The sequence below is a fragment of the Trachurus japonicus genome, chromosome 21 (assembly GCF_045865225.1).
Source record: "Trachurus japonicus isolate A0001 chromosome 21, Traja_1.0".
In the NCBI taxonomy this organism is placed as follows: domain Eukaryota; kingdom Metazoa; phylum Chordata; class Actinopteri; order Carangiformes; family Carangidae; genus Trachurus; species Trachurus japonicus.
In genome coordinates, this window is record NC_140927.1 from 33,679,309 (window position 1) to 33,698,531 (window position 19,223).

At 44.3% G+C, this 19,223-nt stretch overlaps 3 protein-coding genes across 3 annotated transcripts; all 3 read left to right on the forward strand.

Annotated features, from left to right (window-relative positions):
* Positions 1-4,668: 4,668 nt before the first annotated feature.
* Positions 4,669-5,607, forward strand: LOC146965642 (olfactory receptor 11A1-like). The gene has a single exon (XM_085764569.1). It carries the CDS (start codon positions 4,669-4,671, stop codon positions 5,605-5,607), a length of 939 nt encoding a protein of 312 aa, XP_085620695.1.
* A 9,863-nt stretch (positions 5,608-15,470) lies between these two features.
* On the forward strand, positions 15,471-16,430 carry LOC146965643 (olfactory receptor 6N2-like). The gene has a single exon (XM_085765068.1). The coding sequence runs from the start codon at positions 15,471-15,473 to the stop codon at positions 16,428-16,430; it is 960 nt and encodes a 319-aa protein (XP_085621194.1).
* Positions 16,431-17,827: 1,397 nt separating this feature from the next.
* LOC146965644 (olfactory receptor 6N2-like) lies at positions 17,828-18,787 on the forward strand. The gene has a single exon (XM_085765069.1). The coding sequence runs from the start codon at positions 17,828-17,830 to the stop codon at positions 18,785-18,787; it is 960 nt and encodes a 319-aa protein (XP_085621195.1).
* The last annotated feature ends 436 nt before the right edge of the window (positions 18,788-19,223 follow it).

Below are 19,223 nucleotides of genomic sequence, written 5' to 3' on the forward strand. Positions count from 1 at the left end.
TAAGGTCAAGACAGAGCTGATCAGACACATGATCATCTTTCTATAAGCACTGATATGGAGGAGCTGTAACCACATTAGGTTAACTGTGTGTGTGTGTGTGTGTGTGTGTGTGTGTGTGTGTGTGTGTGTGTGTGTGTGTGTGTGTGTGTGTGCGTAATCACATGAAGTTACCTGTGTGTGTTAGAGTGTGGGAGAGGAGTGCAGGACTAGTAGCGAATCGAAAGTCGGCCGGAAGTGGAAAAATAATAATAAGTAGGAAAAAATCCACACAATAACAGTAGTGCCCGGGCGATGGCCCGTGCAATGGCCCGTGGCCCTAATAACGATAGAGACAAAATGATATATTTATCGAAAATGGGCCCATTAACAAGTGTGGGTAGCATAGATTCATCCACATTAATATGAGACTTTTTTATAACCAAATAGAAACTCCTCGTTGTCCCTTTAACTTTACCGTAGAATTAAAAATGTTTCACTTCCTGTTTATAACACTTTATTAACCACTAAAGGTGTGGAGGATTGGGGGTGGGGCCTTTTGACTGACAGGTTGGTGAGTGTAGCCGATGTTCATTAGCCTCGTAAACCAGCCGCTCCCGGAAATGCAATTCATTTCATTTCGACGGAGAGTCTGGCCTCATCCCCGTTGTAAGCGTTTGGCCTGAAACCCTCAGAAGGCCGAGCCAATCAGTGTCACCGCTGTGATTGACCCCGCACGTTGGCCAATCAGGGACCGACTGGTGCAAACCCGCCACTACACCAACTTGCTGATTGGCTGAATGGGGTTGTCTGTCAACGCTACTACTCCCGCCCAGCTCCCGCCCACCCCAAATGCTTACAGGGGGAATGAGGCCAGACCCTCCCGAGAAATGAAATGAAATGCATTTCCGCGAGAGGCTGGTTTACAAGGCTAGATGTTCATATCTGGCCCTCTGCGTTGTGTTTTTCACGGCCTGCCCTAGGTGGGGTTCGGACCCTGGTCTCCTGCACGGCAGGCGGCGATTCTAACCACTTCGCCAAGAGGTTGACAACTGCCTGGCAAGTTGGTTAGCACGTCTTTTATGGGTGAGTGAGTGCACATCCGTTACACTTGGTGTAGGCTTGCTACGTTATAGCTTGCTAACTTAGCTAACAAGGCTAAGTGATGGACTGCAGGGATCTGGAGGAGGAGAGTTTTTGTCGGTGGTGGTGGACGAGTCTCCTCGTTTTTCTCAGACGTTTGATTGACGGATGACGGATCCTGATATCAGTGGCTGATGAACCGTGAGCAACCTGACACATAACTCATGCACCTGCATTATCCAGTGTGAAAAAAACGGGTCCATGCCTATGTTCCCACAGCCTTATGTTCCCACAGCCCTATGTTCCCACAGCCCTATGTTCCCACAGTTCTAAGATTTTTCTCAAAATTAGGCCCTATGTCCCCACTGGACTCTCTCTACCTATCTGGACTATATCTATCTGGCCTGTCTAGCCTCTACTGGGTCTTTTTACTAAACTTAACCAACTCTTTTCTTCATTGCCTAAACCCAACCAATGGTGGGACCAAAGGGCTGTGGGAACATAGGGCCTAATTTTCAGTCACAACAAAAGTTAGAAATGTGGGAACATAGGGCTGTGGGAACATAGGAATGACCCCCAAAAAACTACCCCACTTTAATCCCGAATTTACTTGAAAATAGAATTTTGCACAAAGTTTGGGCTACATCGTTATTATTACACTAATGTTAAGACCCATAGTGGGCTCAAAATCAATTTTCTTTTCTGAATAAAACTCGTTGTGAATTTTGTAATATTGTCTTATACAACAATGTTAGTGAGGGGGGAAAGAATATGTGGGGTCATAAAATACTATATTAGCACTTGCATGTTGAGGGGCCTCTACCCAGCTTTTGGTCCCCTAAGCCTAGAATATTGAGTGTCCATCCCTTCTCCCTGTTGGTGCTTCAGGATTTCGGCCCTCAGCTCCTGGTGGGCAGCTTAATGAAACAATGTATGGTGACGTGGCCTTATAAAAACAACAAAGCCACAGGGCTGGACAGTTCACTGTTTGAACTCTGGAGGTAAATGTAAACTAAGATACATGTTGTATGTAATTATCAAAGACTTGTTTCTGAACCATTTTTATTGACGTAGCCTATGCCTATTTCATGTTTGTGTTTTAAATATTAATATTTCTTGTATGTTTATCTTAATGGATGATACATTGAATGTAACATTTGTTACTCTTGGTGGTTATGTAGAATTGGACAAATACAGATATCTTTATTTTATGATAATGTCTGCAGTATATGTTCTTATAATCTTAAGTAATTCAACCATCATATTCCTTATATGGACTCATCAAACCCTCCATGAGCCCATGTACATATTCATTGCAGCTTTGTTACTGAACTCCATTCTTTACAGTACAAATATCTACCCAAAGCTTTTCATTGACGTTTTATCTGATAAACAAGTCATATCCTATTCAGCTTGTCTCTTTCCCGTTCTCAAAAATATGTGTATGATGACTACACATGAAATCATTTTGCAGCCGTTTTGTAGAAATCCAGTATAATGTAATTCTGTGTAAAGTGATCAGGTTTCATGAAAAACCTATTTGTCTTATATTGATTTTATGATCAATAATGTCAGTCATATGAGTAGAGACAGAGGAAGTTTGCATTGTGCATTAAGCACAGCATTTTATATATTCACCCTATGATAATTATTACCATGGTGACATTCTACCCCGTGTTTGTTGTAAATTTAGTGTCTGTTCACACTGAGCCCCAAGCTCCAGGGCTGAAAACACCAAAGAACACGACGTTGCAGTTCCTCTCCTGACCACTAGAATGAGTCTCCAACAGTGAGTCAGTCTCCATTGACTCACATTTTAAATGTCTTTTAACTTTACCATAGAAATAAACATGTTTACAACCTGATACAGAAACTGGTTTGGTCTATACTGTTCATTTCCTGTTACACTTTCTTAACCAAAAGTGTGGCGGACTGGGGGCAGGTCCTCTTTGACCGACAGCCGCGTGAGTACTTGCTCACTGCGAATCTACCACAAACTGCAACATCAGTTCCACACAGGCTTCTCCTCTTTGTCCCTGTTTGGATTAGTTGGGAGTCAGGGGGCGGAGTCAGGCACTGCCAAGATGGTGACTGTGGTGCAGCTCACTCTGAGGCTGTATTCAAAACCACCTACTACCATACTGCCTACTACATACTGCATTAATTCGTGCTGTGTATTGCATACGCCTACTGAGTGTGTGATTCAGTATGCCATTCCAACAGACCAATGCCGTTCACACCAGTGTATAAGTTTCTCAGAATGCATTTCGCTTCAACTGACAGCGATAGATGTTTTAATTCCCATTGTAGCACTGTTAATATGTCACTTTATTAAGTTTTAATTATTTTTTCATGTGAGAAAGTAACCATTTAGAATGATCCTCAATATGGGGCCAGTTTATTCAAATGACACTTGTTTGGAAATGTGCTTCCACCTGTTGGAGCAGCGACCGGGACCAGCGGGTTGTCCCAGAGGCAGCAGCCCGTTTCCTGAGCTGATTGTCCGGTCAACTTGCGTCGTCATCCCGGGGGCGAAAGCGAGCCGATTAACTCACCCGCAGGTTTTTAGAGGTTTACTGCTGGCTCGTTAAATTCTTTTTAGGAGATAAATGTTGGTCTCATTGATGAAAGCTAACAATTGCGGCAGTCACATTAGTTTGTTTGAAATAAAGTTTGTGAAGCTTCACATGTGAACTGGACAGAAGAGCAGCGCTGCCTCAGGGCTCTGTAGCCTACACTGAAATCACCACATTTACACAAATAAAAAAAATGTTTTACAATGAACCGAACAGTATGCATTAAATTAAATTGTATTTTATTAAGGTACATAACAAGGTTAGCATATAGGGCAGAGATATACTACTTTTAACCGTCTTCGGTTAGGGGCCTATTGCATTGTGGGATACAGTATGCGATGTAGACTGGTTGGATGCATAGTGGAGAAGTGTTCTGAATCAGTACGGCATCCGGGAATTTTTGGCAAACTGCAGATTTAGCTTTTGTTTGCATACTGCATACAACATTTTGGCCAAATTGGTACGTACTAGCAGTATAGCATGTGGTTTTGAATGCAGCCTGAGCCGCAGAAACTGGTGGGTGATGTCTCATCAAAAACAAAGTCCATCTTTATTTACAGTCTGTTGTTCTCACAACTGGTGACTTTTAAAGATTAAAAGTAACATTGTTTTTAAAAACTCTTTGGGATTTTTGTAATATTGTCTTGTACAACAACTCCACAGAATATGTGGGGTCATAAAATACTATATCAGCATGTTGAGGGGCCCCTACCCAGATTTTGGTCCCCTAGCCTAGAATATTGCATGTCCACCCCTTCCTCCCGTTGGTACTTCAGGATATCGGCCCCCACAGTCTGACAAAGTTACTTCCATGCTGGCAGCTCCTGGTGGGCAGCTTAATGAAATACAATGTATGGTGACGTGGTTTTATAAAAACAAAGCCACAGGGCTGGACAGTTCACTGTTTGAACTCTGGAGGTAAAGGTAAACTAAGATACACATTGTATGTAATCATCAAAGACTTGTTTCTGAACCATTTTTATTGACATGTGCCTGTTTCATGTTTGTGTTTTATAACATTAACATTTATTGTATGTTGATCATAATGGATGATAAATTGAATGTAACATTTGTTACTCTTGATGGTTATGTAGAATTGCACAAATACAGATATCTTTATTTTATGATCATGTCTTCAGTATATTTTCTAATAATCCTCAGTAATTCAACTATCATATTCCTTATATGGACTCATCAAACCCTCCATGAGCCCATGTACATATTCATTGCAGCTTTGTTACTGAACTCCATTCTTTACAGTACAAATATCTACCCAAAGCTTTTCATTGACGTTTTATCTGATAAACAAGTCATATCCTATTCAGCTTGTCTCTTTCAGTGCTTTGTATATTATTCCTTAAATGGTGCAGAGTTCTTACTGTTGGCAGCCATGGCCTATGACAGGTATGTTTCCATATGTAAACCTCTACAATATCCCATCATCATGAGAAAAAGCACAGTGAGGGTTTTCATGGGTTTAGCTTGGATTTTACCAGCTTGTCAGATTGCAGTGCCTGTTGCACTCAGTGCCAAGGCCAAACTCTGTAACTTTAATTTGAGAGGCATTTTCTGTAACAACTCAATTTACAAACTTCACTGTGTGAGTTCAAGAGCCATGTCTGTGTACGGTGTGATCGTTTTGTTGAATGTGACCATATTCCCTGTGGTTTTCATATGTTTCACCTACACAAAGATATTCATAATAACCTACAGAAGCTGTGGTGAGGTCAAGAAGAAAGCTGCACAGACCTGTTTACCTCACCTGCTGGTTCTGATCAACTTCTCTTGTTTGGTTACATATGATGTCACTGTGGTTAAACTGGAATCAGATTTTCCCAAAACTGCTCGTTTAATAATGACTTTACAGGTGATTTTGTATCATCCTCTGTTTAATCCGATCATATACGGACTGAAAATGAAAGAAATCTCTAAACACATCAAGAGGCTGTTCTGTCAAGACAAAGTGAACTAATATATCAACAGAGAAAACCATTAATCAGTTATTTTGACTGAAAAATTAGATGTCTCAGCGTTTTAAAAAAGAAACATTTCATCAAAATGTAAAAAATGTGTATGATGACTACACATTAAGAAATAATTTTTAGCAGTTTTGTAAAAATCCAGTATAATGTAATTCTGTGGACAGGTTTCATTAAAAAGCTGTTTGTCTCATTGAATTTATGTTCAGTAATTTCATTCATATGAGTAGACAATGGAAGTCTGCATTGTGCATCAAATATGATCATTATATAATAATATATATATTATATAATATGATCATTATTACAGACATTATTACAGTATACCCATATAATCAACTCCCTTACCAAAACCACCCGTTTCTGTTACTGTTACACAGTAAACCAATGGGAGAGGAAGTGAACTTGCCTGAGAATCATCAGGTTTTTGAGTTTTCCTCAGTTTGTGTACATCCATGACTATACTGCAAACAGGATACTAAGTGTTCCTAAATGTAAACAAATAAAGTTTAAAGAGAATCAGTCTGTGGTTGTACCCACGGTGTTACTCATTTAATCCATGGTGACATTCCACTTCCTGTCTGTTGTTAATTTAGGGTGTATTCAGACCTGTGGCTTCTTTGCTTTGTTCCGATTTAGTAGCTCAACTGACCGAATTGTTGCATTTTTCTTTTGGGTCGTTTGTGTTCACATGGGAGGCACGGTGGCACAGTGGTTAGCACTGTTGCCTCACAGCAAGAAGGTCCTGGGTTCGAATCCCGGGCCGCCCAGGGCCTTTCTGTGTGGAGTTTGCATGTTCTCCCCGTGTCTGCGTAGGTTTCCTCCGGGTGCTTCGGTTTCCCCCACCACTAAAAACATGTCGGCTAGGTTAATCCTCCAGTCAGTGCCCCTGACCAAAGGCACTGGCTCATAATCTGGAGTTGGAGTCTGGAGTCTGGAGCTGCCCACTGCTCCTCAGGGATGGGTTAAATGCAGAGAAAGAATTTCACTGTACTAGCTGTATATGTGACTAATAAAGTACCTTTACCTTTACATGGTAACAGTCCCAAGCTGTTCAAAGTTGTAAACAAATGGCATACGCGAACCAACTGTTCTCTCATTGGTCAGAACCCCAGAAAACCAAATCTATGGTATCAATGGGCCTGAAAATTAAAACTGCGGCTGAAGCCCTGACCCGACCTGTTCTGAGTCAATTATATATTGTCCACAAAAAGAAGGAAGGAAAGGAAAGAAGGCATTTGTGGCTACATGACTATAGTTTTTGGGCCATTTGAGTTCGGCCTTTGTGAACCTAACAACGTATCATCCTCGGTTGGTTGGAATCAGATAACGGCCCTTTAGGTGTGAACCCGACCTTAGTGTCTAACAGAGCACCAAACTCCACGGCTGAAAATACTGAAGAACCAGATGTTGCAGTTCCTCTCCTGACCACTAGAGTGAGTCTCCAACAGTGAGTCAGTCTCCATAGACTCCCATGTTAAAATGTTCTTTAACTTTACCATAGAAATAAACATGTTTCACTTCCTGTTTATTAGAGATGTTCGATAATATTGGCCGACCGATAATAGTCCATGTGTTCTGACTACAGCTGTTCTGTTGTAAACAAAAACAACAACCGCAACCAAAATACACAGTTGTTAAATGATTGGCTGTTCGCCTGTCACTTGTAGTGATATATGTGATATGATAGGCTGTTTCAATGAGTCAGATGATTGGCTGTTTGTGCATCGCTCCCCAATCTCCTCCGATCATCGCCATCGCGCACGTTGTAGCAATGCACCCCCATTCAAGTCAATTAGTGTGTGCAACGCGCAACGTATGCAGTGGGTGATGGTTTCGTCCGCATATTGGTATCGGTTATTATCAGAAATCAGAAATTAAGGTGCTGGACAACATCGGCGTATCGGATATCGGCAAATTTCCAATATCAGACATCCCTACTGTTCATCCCTAGTATTGAACTCACCTGTTAACACTTTATTAAAGCAGAAGTAAGTGATATATTTGTGTTAATATAAGTCTTAAATAGTTATATCTTCCGACAGCAATCACTTACATAGAGTGTTTGGTCTGAAACACGGGTCTCTCAGTCACTCTGCTCTGCTCTGAGTCGAGGAGAAAACATTTATCGTATCCTACAGTTTTTATCCAATGAGGAGAGAGAACGGCATGCAGGGCTGTGTGTGCAGCCAAGGGACGCCGTGAATGTGGCGACGTAGGGACGAGGACTGTTATGGTGCGTTCAAGGAAACTCGTATTTTTCCGACCGTGAAGTGGTACCAGTTCGATCTGGTACGAGTTCACCGGTCGGAAGTTACGAGTGGCCGTTATAGTGACTTTCACCGAAAAACACGAGTGGGTTGCCTGGAACGCTACAAAGTCGTAAGTTGTGACTTGAAGCTGTAATTTACGATTTCAAAAGCCTGCCTGGAACGCAGCATTAGCGAAAACGACCGGACCACTTACTTCTGCTTTAACCACTAAAGGTGTGGAGGACTGGGGGTGGGGCCTCTTTGACTGACAACTGGGTGAGCACATGGTCACTGCAAACTTAGCGTGAACTTTTGCCATATTTGGATAAGTTGGGAGTCAAACATTGCCAAGATGGCGACTGTGGGCAGCTCACTCTGAGCTTAAATTCTTGACTTTAAGGGGATAACCCTTAAAGATAAGAATTTAAGGGAAAAATCTCCTTTTAAAACCACAGTAATATTTGGTCCAATGACCTCTTTGACCGTGCATGTAAGTGCAAATATGACCACGTAGTCACTCCAGCGTGTTCTGGGTCTTCCTCGGGGCCTCCTCCCGGTGGGACATGCCCGGAACACCTCACGAGGGAGGCGTCCAGGGGGCATCCTATACAGGTGCCCGAGCCACCTCAGCTGGCTCCTCTCGATGTGGAGGAGCAGCGGCTCTACTCCGAGCTCCTCCCGGGTGACAGAGCTCCTCACCCTATCTCTAAGGGAGCGCCCCGCCACCCTGCGGAGGAAACTCATTTCGGCCGCTTGTATCCGGGATCCCGTTCTTTCGGTCATGACCCAGAGTTCATGACCATAGGTGAGGGTGGGAACGTAGATCGACCGGTAAATCGAGAGCTTTGCCTTTCGGCTCAGCTCCTTCTTCACCACGACGGACCGATACAATGACCGCATTACTGCGGCCGCCGCACCGATCCGCCTGTCGATCTCGCGCTCCGTTCTCCCCTCACTCGTGAACAAGACCCCAAGATACTTAAACTCCTCCACCTGAGGCAGGAACTCTCCCCCGACCTGGAGGGTGCAAGCCACCTTTTTCTGGTCGAGAACCATGGCCTCGGACTTAGAGGTGCTGATTCTCATCCCAGCTGCTTCACACTCGGCTGCAAACCGCCCCAGTGCATGCTGAAGGTCCTGGCTCGAGGGAGCCAACAAGACCACATCATCTGCAAAAAGCAGAGATGAAATCAAGTGGCTCCCGAACCGTACCCCCTCTGGCCCTTGGCTGCGCCCTGAAATTCTGTCCATATAAATAATGAACAGAACCGGTGACAAAGGGCAGCCCTGCCGGAGTCCAACACGCACCGGGAACAGGTCTGACTTACTGCCGGCAATGCGAACCAAGCTCCTGCTCCGGTCATACAGGGACCGTACAGCCCTCAGCAGAGGGCCTCCGACCCCATACTCTCGGAGCACCTCCCACAGGATGCCACGTGGGACACGGTCGAAAGCCTTCTCCAAGTCCACAAAACACATGTGGACTGGTTGGGCAAACTCCCATGCACCCTCGAGCACCCTGCGGAGGGTGTAGAGCTGGTCCAGCGTTCCACGGCCAGGACGAAAACCGCATTGTTCCTCCTGAATCCGAGGTTCGACTATCGGCCGAATTCTCCTCTCCAGCACCCTGGAATAGACTTTCCCCGGGAGGCTGAGGAGTGTGATCCCCCGGTAGTTGGAACACACCCTCCGGTCCCCCTTTTTGAAGAGAGGGACCACCACCCCGGTCTGCCAGTCCAGAGGCACTGTCCCCGACTGCCACGCGATGCTGCAGAGGCGTGTCAGCCACGACAGCCCCGCAACATCCAGAGACTTGAGGTACTCAGGGCGGATCTCATCCACCCCCGGTGCCTTGCCACTGAGGAGCTTCCGGACTACCTCAGTGACTTCAGCTTGGGTGATGAATGAATCAACCTCTGAATCCTCAGCCTCTGCTTCCTCGACGGAAGGCGTGTCAGTGGGATTGAGGAGATCCTCGAAGTATTCCTTCCACCGTCCGACGATATCCCCAGTCGAGGTCAACAGCTCCCCTCCTCCACTGTAAACAGTGTTGGCGGAGCACTGCTTCCCCCCCCTGAGGCGTCGGATGGTTTGCCAGAATTTCCTCGAGGCCGACCGGTAGTCCTCCTCCATGGCCTCCCCGAACTTTTCCCAGACCCGAGTTTTTGCTCCCGCGACCGCCCGGGCTGCCGTCCGCTTGGCCTGCCGGTACCCGTCAGCTGCCTCGGGAGTCCCCCGAGCTAGCCAGGCTCGGTAGGACTCCTTCTTCAGCTTGACGGCATCCCTTACTTCTGGTGTCCACCACCGGGTTCGGGGATTACCGCCACGACAAGCACCGGAGACCTTACGGCCACAGCTCCGGACGGCCGCGTCAACAATGGAAGTGGAGAACATGGTCCATTCAGACTCAATGTCTCCGGCCTCCCTCGGAATCCGGTCAAAGCTCTCCCGGAGGTGGGAGTTGAAGACCTCCCTGACAGGGGATTCTGCCAGACGTTCCCAGCAGACCCTCACGATACGCTTGGGTCTTCCAGGTCTGACCAGCTTCCTCCCCTGCCAGCGGATCCAACTCACCACCAGGTGGTGATCAGTTGACAGCTCAGCCCCTCTCTTCACCCGAGTGTCCAAGACATACGGCCGGAGATCAGATGACACGACTACAAAGTCGATCATTGACCTCCGGCCTAGGGTGTCCTGGTGCCACGTGCACTGATGGACACCCTTATGCCTGAACATGGTGTTCGTTATGGACAAACTGTGGCTAGCACAGAAGTCCAATAACAAAACACCGCTCGGGTTCAGATCGGGGAGGCCGTTCCTCCCAATCACACCTCTCCAGGTAACACTGTCGCTGCCCACGTGAGCGTTGAAGTCCCCCAGCAGAACGATGGAGTCCCCGGTTGGAGCACTTTCCAGCACCCCTCCCAGGGCCTCCAGGAAGGCCGGGTACTTATGGAGGTTATTTTCTATCATAAATCAAGAGCATATTATGTTGATTTGAGAGCATTACTTTTTGATTTGACGTTCAGAAAACTCTGCTCTCATATTCAAATTTACTTTGCTCGCGCTCAAACTATGTGCTCGATGTTTAAACCTGTGCTCTCGGATTCAAAGTTGCCCTGCTCGTGCTCAAACTTTGCTTTCGCATTCAAGTTTGCCCTGCTCGTGCTCAAACTGTGTGCTCGCACTTGGTCACAGCTGCCTGCGCAGAGTGTTTCCTCTTGCGCGGAGGAAAGTCCTGCTCTCGGATCTCTGCTCTGCTCACGGAGTTTCTGTCAACTGTCAACCAATAGAAGACCGGCTACTGTTGACCAATCAGATCATCCCTACTTCTATGCTTCTTTGTGGGTGCGTTCACTGTAATTCAAGGAGCGTCACATACGGGCGGGCACTCTTTCTACCGGGTTTATCTATTTCCGCCCCACAGGCTGTTAAATGTGGCGGCTCCCTTTATGTTTTGACAACTTTTGGAATAAAATATCAGTTAATTAATACACGAGCGCCCGTGCTTTTCATTACAATAGGTAGCTATATAAACATAAACTAGCAGTAGTAGCGGATGGGTGCCTTATGTATGTTTTTTTTTTTTATCCACGTTCATCGGTATATATGTTTTATAGTCTAAATGCCAAGAGTCACTTGTAAGTGCTGTGATGGTACAGTGGTTAAGGCAGATGACAGTAGCTCTTTTTGTTGATCATGGGACCGCTGGTTCGAATCCCGGCCCTGCCGGCACCCTCATGTTATGCTATTTGATTTTTATGATTTTTTTTTTTTTATTGAAACGCTTAACAAGAGATAGTGGGTTACCATGCGTGATTAAAAACATGATGAAATGAAAATTAAAAAAATATGCCATGATGATAATAATTTTGGTGCGTGACACCCGGGGGTCAAAGCCAGGGGGCGCACTACTTTGGATCAGTGCTTTCCCAAGAAGAAAGAGAGTGAGCGGGGAGACAGTCACCATGGCCGACCGAAGTACTCAAGTAAGTTTATTGTTTCATGTTGCCAGATACCTACTATATTGTACCTCTTTCATCTTTTTACAGTCTATGCTTCCATATCGTTTCAATATAGACCAATTGGGCGACATAATCGTTAGTCGAACATCCGTCATTACTGCGGTGTCAGCTCCCAGTCAGTCAGCTCTGGGCTCTGTGTGCGAAGCGGCCGTTTGAATGGAAGCGCCAAAAAGTGGACTTTTTCTCTTCTCTAGATAAGTCTAGGAAGGCTGGGAGGACATGTGCCGTCCTCGGCTGTTCTAATATCAGCAGAATACAACAACTTTAGACATAACGCAGCCCCTTACTTTAGGAGGACTGTCCGTGTTTAGACCGTAACGTGTGAACAGTAGCAGCCGCCGCCGCCGCCAGCGATGCAGCCAGCCACAGCTGACCTGTTGCTACCTGGCTACTCTCCTTTCTCATCGTTACCTTCACATCGTAGTAATGGTCTAAATATCTCACTGACCCCTTCAATATGATGTGATGGGTGTCTAAAAGCCGGTGTAAAATGTGTCTGACCCACCGGAGCTCAGGTCATTTTGACCATAAATCAGAGACCTGTATTGGGCGTTTTTCTGGTCATCAGAGGCCAGCTGATCAATAAAATATTATTGAATATCTGAAAGTCCAATAGTTCACTTGCTTTGGTGCGGACTTTTTTTTTTTTTTACTTGGTGCTGTTTGCATTTTTTCACAAGCGGATCAACGTTGTAAACAACAGCACGTGGGTCCCACAGTCACTCAATCATTGGATAAAAATTAGCCTGAAGCAACAGTGTTGCTGCAAATATGACAAGAGGATGCAGCTTTTAATTTCTGACAGCTCTTGCGCTACTTTTAAACATGAAGCTTTATTCATAAAAGAGCAACATCAACTGTCATTTTTAATTGTGTTGTAGATATTATACATTTCACTGATCGCAACGCAAGTGTGTGTTTTGAAAGCGAGGCTGATTTATGCATGGCCACATTAGGCTTAGCATTAGCTTCCCTGACACTACAAATTGTAGCCTATATTGAAACGATATGGAAGCATAGACTGTAAAAAGATGAAAGAGGTACAATATAGTAGGTATCTGGCAACATGAAACAATAAACTTACTTGAGTACTTCGGTCGGCCATGGTGAGTGTCTCCCCGCTCACTCAGTCTCTTTCTTCTTGGGAAAGCACTGATCCAAAGTAGTGCGCCCCCTGGCTTTGACCCCCGGGTGTCACGCACCAAAATTATTATCATCATGGCATATTTTTTTAATTTTCATTTCATCATGTTTTTAATCACGCATGGTAACCCACCATCTCTTGTTAAGCGTTTCAATGAAAAAAAAAAAATCATAAAAATCAAATAGCATAACATGAGGGTGCCGGCAGGGCCGGGATTCGAACCAGCGGTCCCATGATCAACAAAAAGAGCTACTGTCATCTGCCTTAACCACTGTACCATCACAGCACTTACAAGTGACTCTTGGCATTTAGACTATAAAACATATATACCGATGAACGTGGATAAAAAAAAAAAAAACATACATAAGGCACCCATCCGCTACTACTGCTAGTTTATGTTTATATCTACCTATTGTAATGAAAAGCACGGGCGCTCGTGTATTAATTAACTGATATTTTATTCCAAAAGTTGTCAAAACATAAAGGGAGCCGCCACATTTAACAGCCTGTGGGGCGGAAATAGATAAACCCGGTAGAAAGAGTGCCCGCCCGTATGTGACGCTCCTTGAATTACAGTGAACGCACCCACAAAGAAGCATAGAAGTAGGGATGATCTGATTGGTCAACAGTAGCCGGTCTTCTATTGGTTGACAGTTGACAGAAACTCCGTGAGCAGAGCAGAGATCCGAGAGCAGGACTTTCCTCCGCGCAAGAGGAAACACTCTGCGCAGGCAGCTGTGACCAAGTGCGAGCACACAGTTTGAGCACGAGCAGGGCAAACTTGAATGCGAAAGCAAAGTTTGAGCACGAGCAGGGCAACTTTGAATCCGAGAGCACAGGTTTAAACATCGAGCACATAGTTTGAGCGCGAGCAGAGTAAATTTGAATATGAGAGCAGAGTTTTCTGAACGTCAAATCAAAAAGTAATGCTCTCAAATCAACATAATATGCTCTTGATTTATGATAGAAAATAACCTCCATAGGTACTCTGCACTGCCGTTCGGCCCGTAGGCCGAGACAACAGTGAGAGACCTATCCCCGACCCGAAGGCGCAGGGAAACGACCCTCTCGTTCAGTGGGGAGAACTCCAACACATGGCGGCTGAGCTGGGGGGCTATGAGCAAGCTCACACCAGCTCGCCGCCTCTCACCATGGGCAACTCCAGAGTGGAAGAGAGTCCAGCCTCTCTCAAGGAGTTGGGTTCCAGAGCCCAGGCTGTGCGTGGAGGTGAGCCCGACTATCTCTAGTCGATACCTCTCAGCCTCCCGCACGAGCTCAGGCTCTTTCCCCCCCAGCGAGGTGACATTCCATGTCCCTAAAGCCAGAGTCGTTGTCCGGGGATTGGGTCGCCGGGGCCCCCGCCCACGGCTGCCACCCAAAACACACGGCACCGGCCCCTCATGGTCCTTCCTGCGGGTGGTGGGCCTACTGGAAGGCGGGCCCACGTCGCTCCTTCGGGCTGGGCCCGGCCGGGTCCCGTGGGCGGAGACCCGGCCACCAGGCGCTCGCCTGCGAGCCCCAACCCCAGGCCTGGCTCCAGGGTGGGGCCCTGGTGGGGCCCCGGTGACGCCGATCCGGGCGACGTGAACGTCCTTGATATTTTGTCACTCATGAGGGGTTTTGGAACCGCTCTTAGTCTGACCCGTCACCTAGGTCCTGTTTGCCTTGAGAGACCCTACCAGGGGCATTAAGCCCCGGACAACATAGCTCCCAGGATCATTCGGGTGCTCAAACCCCTCCACCACGGCAAGGTGGCGGTTCAAGGAGGGGTAAGGTGGCGGTTCAAACTACTAAATAATAATAACAACATAACTATAAAGACAAAAATATATATTTATCGAAAATGGACCCATTAACAAGTGTGAGTAACGTAGATTCATCCACATTAATATGAGACTCTTATAAATAGACTTTTAGAACCAAAAAAGAAACTCCTCGTTTAAAGAAACACTAGGGGGGGAAAAAATTATGTGTCACAGGAATATAAATGAAAAACTTACATTACATGTATAGGCTAATATATTGATGCACTTTACACAGTGAGAATTGAACCTTACTTTTTACTGAATAATCAAAGGCCACATTTGCCAGTGCTGACCTTTTGGTCTCCTGACACATTATACAAGTTTTAAACATCCTCCTCTTGGTCTCTCTCTCTTTTCCACTCTTTGCAAAACCCCCAGAGTTCCATGAGGCTGTCCATGTGTTGACAGCTCGAGCCATGAGGGGTAAAGCAATCTGATAAAAGTCCGTACTCATACTCAACCTCCTCAGTGTGAAAACTGGAGATGAACATGCTCCGAGGGGTCAGGTAACTGTGAATGAAAATACTCTCAGGTTACATGTGGCTACATTGTACAGGCTGATACCTTCTGTTATTGATACTTTAATTTCCCTGTTGTATTATCTGCCTCTTCTATCAATAAGGTCAATTAATGGATGATGAATTTAATGTGACTTATGTTACTCTTGGGGGATATGTGGAAGTGGACAGATACAGATATGTATATTTTGTGATTATCTTTACAGTATATATTCTTATAATTTGCAGTAATTCCACCATTGTGTACCTTATATGGACTCACCAGAACCTGCATGAGCCCATGTACATTTTCATCGCAGCTTTGTTACTGAACTCTGTTTTTCTGAGCACCGTCATCTACCCAAAGCTGCTGATTGACTTTTTGTCTGAAAAACAGGTCATATCTTATTCAGCTTGTCTCTTTCAGTTTCATATATTTTACTCTTTAGGTGGCTCAGAGTTCTTACTGTTGTCAGCCATGGCCTATGATAGGTATGTGTCTATATGTAAACCTCTGCAATATCCAGTTATCATGAGAAGAACCACAGTGACTTTCTTCCTGATCTTAGCCTGGCTCATGCCGGTTTCTCAGGTCACTGTGTCGACCGGACTCAGTGCGAATGAAAAACTCTGCAGTTTCACTCTGAAAGGAGTTTTCTGTAACAACGCTGTTTATAAACTGCAGTGTGTTGTTTCGAGTGCACTAATTATATACGATATGATGATTGTGCTGAATGTTGTAGTTCTGCCTGTCCTCTTCATCCTGTTCACATACACCAGGATACTGGTCATCTCCTATAGAAGCAGCAGAGAAGTGAGGAAGAAAGCTGCACAGACCTGTTTACCTCACCTGCTGGTTTTAATCAACTTCTCCTGTTTGACTGCATTTGATGTTATCACAGTTCGGCTGGAATCGGATTTTCCAAAAACTGTACGTTTAATAATGACTTTGCAAATAGTGATATATCATCCTCTGTTTAATCCAATAATGTATGGACTGAAAATGAAAGAAATCTCTAAACATCTGAAGAGGTTGTTCTCTCCGGCCAAAATTATCAGATGTATTAATGCTGAAGCAAATGTACAGACGTGATGTTACTATGTGATATTTAAAATAAATATTGTCAATTATTGTTTGTTTCAATGACAAATGCACATTAAGCAATACTGGGGCCCCTGACTTTGAACTCATTACACCTTTCTGAAAAATCCATCATGTTTGATTATTTGATGTGATACAGCTCATATTTCATTTGTAAACAACTAAATCAAAAAGATGAATGATGGTATTTTCTGACATGACAATTAGTTAGATAAAAATGCTGTTTAGTTCATAATCAAGAACATAGACACATTCAAATGGATAATGTAGGCATATGTCTTTCATGTTAATACCATGTACTGTATATCAATATAAACTAGATAAAGTAGCATTTCCTGAAGGAGATGCGTGTGAATGCTGAAAGCAGCTGAACTATTGCAGAATTAGCAAATAGTGCAAGCAGTGATCACCATATAAATGTATGACCAAGGTAGGAATCAGACCCGGCCACCAGGCGCTCGCCTGCGAGCCCCAACCCCAGGCCTGGCTCCAGGGTGGGGCCCTGGTGGGGCCCCGGTGACGCCGATCCGGGCGACGTGAACGTCCTTGATATTTTGTCACTCATGAGGGGTTTTGGAACCGCTCTTAGTCTGACCCGTCACCTAGGTCCTGTTTGCCTTGAGAGACCCTACCAGGGGCATTAAGCCCCGGACAACATAGCTCCCAGGATCATTCGGGTGCTCAAACCCCTCCACCACGGCAAGGTGGCGGTTCAAGGAGGGGTAAGGTGGCGGTTCAAACTACTAAATAATAATAACAACATAACTATAAAGACAAAACTATATATTTATCGAAAATGGACCCATTAACAAGTGTGAGTAACGTAGATTCATTCACATTAATATGAGACTCTTATAACTAGACTTTTAGAACCAAAAAAGAAACTCCTCGTTTAAAGAAACACTAGGGGGGGAAAAAATTATGTGTCACAGGAATATAAATGAAAAACTTACATTACATGTATAGGCTAATATATTGATGCACTTTACACAGTGAGAATTGAACCTTACTTTTTACTGAATAATCAAAGGCCACATTTGCCAGTGCTGACCTTTTGGTCTCCTGACACATTATACAAGTTTTAAACATCCTCCTCTTGGTCTCTCTCTCTTTTCCACTCTTTGCAAAACCCCCAGAGTTCCATGAGGCTGTCCATGTGTTGACAGCTCGAGCCATGAGGGGTAAAGCAATCTGATAAAAGTCCGTACTCATACTCAACCTCCTCAGTGTGAAAACTGGAGATGAACATGCTCCGAGGGGTCAGGTAACTGTGAATGAAAATACTCTCAGGTTACATGTGGCTACATTGTACAGGCTGATACCTTCTGTTATTGATACTTTAATTTCCCTGTTGTATTATCTGCCTCTTCTATCAATAAGGTCAATTAATGGATGATGAATTTAATGTGACTTATGTTACTCTTGGGGGATATGTGGAAGTGGACAGATACAGATATGTATATTTTGTGATTATCTTTACAGTATATATTCTTATAATTTGCAGTAATTCCACCATTGTGTACCTTATATGGACTCACCAGAACCTGCATGAGCCCATGTACATTTTCATCGCAGCTTTGTTACTGAACTCTGTTTTTCTGAGCACCGTCATCTACCCAAAGCTGCTGATTGACTTTTTGTCTGAAAAACAGGTCATATCTTATTCAGCTTGTCTCTTTCAGTTTCATATATTTTACTCTTTAGGTGGCTCAGAGTTCTTACTGTTGTCAGCCATGGCCTATGATAGGTATGTGTCTATATGTAAACCTCTGCAATATCCAGTTATCATGAGAAGAACCACAGTGACTTTCTTCCTGATCTTAGCCTGGCTCATGCCGGTTTCTCAGGTCACTGTGTCGACCGGACTCAGTGCGAATGAAAAACTCTGCAGTTTCACTCTGAAAGGAGTTTTCTGTAACAACGCTGTTTATAAACTGCAGTGTGTTGTTTCGAGTGCACTAATTATATACGATATGATGATTGTGCTGAATGTTGTAGTTCTGCCTGTCCTCTTCATCCTGTTCACATACACCAGGATACTGGTCATCTCCTATAGAAGCAGCAGAGAAGTGAGGAAGAAAGCTGCACAGACCTGTTTACCTCACCTGCTGGTTTTAATCAACTTCTCCTGTTTGACTGCATTTGATGTTATCACAGTTCGGCTGGAATCGGATTTTCCAAAAACTGTACGTTTAATAATGACTTTGCAAATAGTGATATATCATCCTCTGTTTAATCCAATAATGTATGGACTGAAAATGAAAGAAATCTCTAAACATCTGAAGAGGTTGTTCTCTCCGGCCAAAATTATCAGATGTATTAATGCTGAAGCAAATGTACAGACGTGATGTTACTATGTGATATTTAAAATAAATATTGTCAATTATTGTTTGTTTCAATGACAAATGCACATTAAGCAATACTGGGGCCCCTGACTTTGAACTCATTACACCTTTCTGAAAAATCCATCATGTTTGATTATTTGATGTGATACAGCTCATATTTCATTTGTAAACAACTAAATCAAAAAGATGAATGATGGTATTTTCTGACATGACAATTAGTTAGATAAAAATGCTGTTTAGTTCATAATCAAGAACATAGACACATTCAAATGGATAATGTAGGCATATGTCTTTCATGTTAATACCATGTACTGTATATCAATATAAACTAGATAAAGTAGCATTTCCTGAAGGAGATGCGTGTGAATGCTGAAAGCATTAGCAAATAGTGCAAGCAGTGATCACCATATAAATGTATGACCAAGGTAGGAATCAAACC

Bases quoted from the DNA above. Each gene is read 5' to 3' on its own strand.
- LOC146965642 (XM_085764569.1), top strand. From the start codon at position 4,669: ATGTTGATCATAATGGATGATAAATTGAATGTAACATTTGTTACTCTT.
- LOC146965643 (XM_085765068.1), top strand. From the start codon at position 15,471: ATGGATGATGAATTTAATGTGACTTATGTTACTCTTGGGGGATATGTG.
- LOC146965644 (XM_085765069.1), top strand. From the start codon at position 17,828: ATGGATGATGAATTTAATGTGACTTATGTTACTCTTGGGGGATATGTG.